The following is a 6,034-nucleotide window of genomic DNA, read 5'->3' on the forward strand; positions in this document are numbered from 1 at the left end:
ATCATTACGCCCTGGGTAATCCCGCAAGTACTTGGTGAATGTTTTTTAATTTTTTACCATTACTGTAAATGTGAATCAAAAATCTCTAATTGTCCTTTAAAAAAAATGTTTCAAGCTAAAAGCGTGACATATTTTTAAAAAATAGAATAAAAAATTAAATTTTTTAAAAATTACTATCGTTTGTTAAAATTAGTGAAATTATTTTTAATTATGATTTTTAAGGGGGAGTGACACCCCTAAAGTCTTTTTTAAACCTATTTTTCTTGAACTTTTTTAAGACACAATAATAAATTAAACAAACTTTAGTTTTAAGTACTTTATTTATTAACTTTTGAAGTTTACAAAAATGTATTTCTACTTGAAAAAGGTTTAAATTTGTTGCCTGTAGAGGGTGCCAAAGTTTGTCTGGTTTCTCTGCAGGGCAAATCAATGGGATATGAACTTTCCAATTATAAAGTCGATTTGGTCGCTAGCTCCCGGACCAGAAATAAATTAATAACCTATGGAGGAGACATGAACCCTTGACCTTACGCATATTAAACACGAATACTAATTACTACACTACTTATACGTGCAACTATAATATTGAGAATATAATGTTCATTATATACTCTACACATGTTTCATGAAAATAAATTTACTCAAATACTAATAGACAATAACAGTAATAAATAATAAACAATTGTAATACTATTTGTACACAATAAACTTACAACGCTATCATCAAAAAAGCGAACAAAAGGGGAAAAGGAGACACACTAGTAGGTTAAAAAACAAAAGAGCCACGGTTCTCATAGTTTTCAGGATCGCTGGTTACGAATTCCGTTTTTGTAAAATGAAAAATGTCAGATCCAATATGGCGGACGACAAATGCAAAAATCAATTAGATTTCCTTCAAATTTGTTACTCGGAGGTTTTGAGGATCGCTGATTTCGAATGTGGTCAGTGTTTAGAAATTTATATTTTACTCCCATTACAATAAAATATTTTTCTTAATCTTTTGTCATGATTCATCTGAGAAAAAATACTAAACCTTATTTTATCTTAGAATCAATGAGTATTCCAAGATTTTTGATTTGATGACAGATTTAAAAAATTGGTTTGAAATTTGTGACTTAAATTAAAATTTTATGTCAGATTTGCAAAATATAGAAATGGCAGATCCAAAATAGTAACTCAATATGATTTTTGCAAATATGGTGGACGAATTTTTTAAAATTCGATTTAATTTACTTGAAATTTATTACACTGGGGTTTTCAGAGTCGTTTATTACGAATTCAGTGTTGGTTGATAAAACATGAAGATATTTTATGAATTTAACAATTCAGCAACTATTTGTGGACGTCCGCATGAAAAGGAACCACTTTGTTGGTCTGTTGCAAAAGTTGTTTCTGTTTAAAAATGGAGGCGGCGGAAAAATTCAAAACCTTTTGATTTTTCATCTTAAGGGTGTACTAGACTTAAAACAACTCTCATCTGAATAACTTCCCAGAAGAACCCCATAAATTCACATTACAATTTTTAATTTCGTTTTTTTAGAAATGAAAATTTCGATATTTCCTAAGATTATTCATAATAAAGTCCTACAAAAATTTTTTTTCTGACTACTTTCTTGGTTTTTGCTTCAAATAACTCAATAAAATAACACTCAACAATTAACTTCGTAAAAAAAATCCGTTTTATATTAATTAAAAAACATATTTTTAGAAAAGGGGCCACTTTGTCGGATGTCCGTTATTTTTTCATTCTTTCAAAATGGAAGGGGAGGAAATTCGAAACCTATTAATTTTTCATCTTAATGGTGTACTAAATTTAAAAAAATTATTACATACATGAGTAACTTCCTAGAAGAACCAAAGATATTAGCATTAAATCTTTTATTTCGATTTTCTCGAAATGAGGTTTTTGACATTCTGAACTTTAAAATTCTATAACTCAGTGATTTTTGCACCTAATTGGACTTAAGACGTATAAAAATTTTCCAAATTTAACAAGGAATTTCTATTTTACACGTTTTGTTTACCTTTTTTTAAAACTTAATTTTTTATATTTATATATTATTTTCAAGAAGTCTTTCTGTTTATAAGACAACTAATTTGTTTAAGGGGTTAAACCACTCTAGAGCGTCAAAAAGAGGTTCTAATTTCAACATTTTTTTAAAAGAAAAGTTTAAAAGTAATGAAAAATATGTTTACATATCTCTATCAGGTACACTTTAAAGAAAAAAAAATATACTTTATAAATTTTTTTTGTTTAAAAACAGCAGCTGTACATGTACGTGATGGAAACCCTTTTTAAAAAGAATTCCTTCGCGGCCGGAAAGGTTTTTAGTACAATTTTCATCCTAGAGCAGAAAACAATTTTTTTTCTATTTTTACATCTCAAAAGCTGGAGAAAGACGTAGAGGATTTTTTTTAAATCCATTTTTGCAAAAATCGTGAACATTTTATGGAAAAACTGAGTTTTTGACTGAAAAAAATAGGCACTAAATTGTTTATAACTAAAAGAATATGCAACATAAAAAAAATCCCCTACGTCTTTCTCTAGCTTTTGAGATGTAAAAATAGAAAAAAATTTGTTTTCTGTTCTAGGATGAAAATTGTACAAAAAACCTTTCCGGCCGCGAAGGAATTCTTTTTACAAAGGGTTTCCATCACGTACATGTACATCTGCTGTTTTTAAACAAAAAAAAATTTATAAAGTATATTTTTTTCTCTTTAAAGTGTACCTGATAGAGATATGTAAACATATTTTTCATTACTTTTAAACTTTTCTTTAAAAAAAATGTTGAAATTAGAACCTCTTTTTGACGCTCTAGAGTGGTTTAACCCCTTAAGTAAACATGAAATTTATTGTCAATATTAGCTATTTATCTAAACTTAAAATTTCAAAATTTATTTGATTTCAGTCCGAAGGCGTCACTGTTTGACCTTTTGGGTCATGAAGACAAAGTTCTAGCATGTAATTGGTCCAATCCTAAATTAATGGTTTCTGGAGGAGCTGACAATACAGTTAGAATATTCAAGACAAAGAGTTCTAAATGATGAGGGGATAAAAAATTTTTATAATAAATTAAACTTTTATTGTGTCCAGTAAATTATAGCGTCTGATATACAAAGGTAATAAAAACATTTTTTAAACTGATATGTACAATAACATCATTTCACGTGCAGAAGTTTTCACTTATAATATATCTTTAATGTGTCACCTGACTGTACTGTTTTGAATTACAATAATATGTAAAATTATTTTACGACTTTTTTATATCATTTTGTATAAATTTGAATTCAGATAATTATTTAATAATATATATATATATATATTTTATAATTATATTTTGTAAAAGTGAGGAAAAGTTATTTTAAAAATGAAATACTGTGAAAAAAAAGTTATGAGAAGGTTAAATGGTGAGCCAATTTATGTATAATCTTGAATATAATTCAGGATAAATTACTGCCTATTTATAAAGTTCGCTTTACAAAGAGATAAATATGTACAAAGTAAGTATAATGAAATGCGAACAAATTACCTCGAATTTTACCGGCACATTCCAAGAACACTAGAGACAACTTTGCTTTCACAGGGATGATCAGGGGATGATGCAAAATCTGAAGAAGATTCCACAATGAGTCATATACACGTACAGTCGAACCTGGATAAGCGAGAGTTCAAGGGACCGGCAATTTTCTCTTGCTTATAGAAGTTTCTCACTTATCCAGTTTCTCACTTACAGAGGTCGAAGAGCGATTTCTCTCGCTTATAAAGGTTCATGAATTAATATTGTGTTTTCAAATTAATTTAATTAATGAATATACAACGAATAAGTGTTACAATGTATGAGTTAAACTGAAATATTTTATTTACTTAATTTTAAAAAAGAAAACAAAAGTTTGAATTGTTAGGACGACATCAAAATAAATTTGTTAGTTCTATATTAACAATCTTTTTGTCAACGTACAGAATATTGCCTATAGAGGTTTTTACATATAAAAATGACGGGACCAGCTAATAACTCTCGCTTATGGAGGTTTCTCGCTTATCCAGGTTCGACTGTACTTGATTGTTTAATTGATTGCGTTTAATTATTAATTTATTATTATTACTATTGGGTAAGACTCCGTCAGAAAAAAAGCGATTTGCAAGTGGTCTTCCAATTTCTTTGAAAGCTTGGGAAATAGAAGTCTTATATGAGTTAAATTAAACCCTAAAAGGATTTTGAAAAATTTTCAAAATGGCGGCCGCTACGCCATATTGAAAATGAGTGTTGCGTTTTTTTCAAAAATTAATAACTCTGAAACTTTTTGATCGATTTTAATAAAATTTACAGGCGGTATAGTTAAAAATACGTAGTTTAATTTTACATTATGACCAAAAAAAAATTTCCAAAATTTGTCAAAAAAAAAGTCAAAAAAATTTTTTGAATTAGTTTTTAGTTCAGTTGGCCTAATTTTTGAATTTTCTAATAAGTAGATATCGATTCCTTGTAATTTCACCTTTCATTTCATAAAAAAAAATTTATGGAGACTCTAATAGTTCTCGAGATATTGCGACTTTAGTGGGAGCGCGTACCGCGGAATTAAACTACGTAGCGAGGCGGAATATGAAGCGAGCGTACAAACGTGCACAATAGGGTATCCGTAACAATGCGACTTTCGAATTTTGTTTACGCCACCACCCAGTTTCGTTCCAATAAAATAAAAAAAAATTTCCTAAAATTTGAAGCCGATTGATTAATATTAACACGTGCCAGTGATCGATCGAAATTTTCAATTAAAAATACACAGGAAAACTGCACTTTTTAAAAAAATTCATAAGTTTTTTAATTCTCATGCAAAAAATTCTCCAGGTCACATTTGCCTTCATTTTTAGCTGCACTATAAGATAGCACTTTGCCAAAAATTCAATTTTCAAAAAAATTTTAAATGGCGGATGTTTAAAGTGGGTCATAAAAATGCACCACAATATATCCAAGGTTTTAACACATAAGTGTTGTCAAAAATTCAAAAAAATTTCTTACTCGGGGCTATTTTCGATCGTTTATCATGAATCTGATATCAGAAATTAATTTTTCAAAATTTTCGATCCAATATGGCGGGTTTAAAATTTTGATTTTCTACATTTTTGAAGTAAATATTCTACAACAACGTCAAGGGCGATTTTTGGATGTGCTATCTACGAATCTAATGTTAAAATTTTATTTTTTAAATTATCCGATCCAATATGTCGGATTCAAAATTATGATTTTCTACATTTTTGAAGTAAATAGTCTAAATATTAATTTATAGATTAATAGTTACAAAAAATAATTATTGGGATGTTTTAGAAACTCTTTTTTAGAAATTTAACTTTTTATACCTCTGCTTTTAAAATCGATTATTAAAGGAATATTTTAAAAAAAATTTGAATCCACCTTGCCATATTAGATCGGGTAATTTAGAAAATAAAATTTTAACATTAGATTCGTAGATAGCGCTTCCAAAAATCGCCCTTGACGTTGTTTTAGAATATTTACTTCAAAAATGTAGAAAATAAAAATTTTAAACCCGCCATATTGGATCGAAAATTTTCAAAAATTAATTTCTGATATCAGATTCATGATAAACGATCGTAAATAGCTCCGAGTGAGAAATTTTTTGAATTTTTGACAACAATTATGTGTTAAAACCTTGGATATATTGTGGTGCATTTTTATGACCCACTTTAAACATCCGCCATTTAAAAATTTTTTGAAAATTGAATTTTTGGCAAAGTGCTATCTTATAGTGCAGCTAAAAATGAAGGCAAATGTGACCTGGAGAATTTTTTGCATGAGAATTAAAAAACTTATGAATTTTTTTTAAAAAGTGCAGTTTTCCTGTGTATTTTTAATTGAAAATTTCGATCGATCACTGGCACGTGTTAATATTAATCAATCGACTTCAAATTTTGGGAAACTTTTTTTTATTTTATTGGAACGAAACTGGGGGGTGGCGTAAACAAAATTCGAAAGTCGCATTGTTACGGACACCCTATTGTGCACGTTTGTACGCTCGC

The 6,034-nt window shown here is 28.4% G+C and overlaps 1 protein-coding gene across 1 annotated transcript in view; it reads left to right on the forward strand.

The window, feature by feature from the left end:
• The window catches only part of LOC122505987 (ribosome biogenesis protein WDR12 homolog), a 41,767-nt gene extending 38,622 nt beyond the window's left edge, over positions 1-3,145 (forward strand). The window contains exon 9 of the mRNA XM_043617918.1: positions 2,910-3,145. Within this exon, the coding sequence (XP_043473853.1) occupies positions 2,910-3,045 (136 nt within the window). The 3' untranslated portion in view covers positions 3,046-3,145. The remainder of the gene's footprint in view (positions 1-2,909) is intronic.
• Positions 3,146-6,034: the final 2,889 nt, after the last annotated feature.

The sequence above is a fragment of the Leptopilina heterotoma genome, unplaced genomic scaffold, assembly GCF_015476425.1.
Source record: "Leptopilina heterotoma isolate Lh14 unplaced genomic scaffold, ASM1547642v1 Lhet_384, whole genome shotgun sequence".
Taxonomy (NCBI): Eukaryota; Metazoa; Arthropoda; class Insecta; order Hymenoptera; family Figitidae; genus Leptopilina; species Leptopilina heterotoma.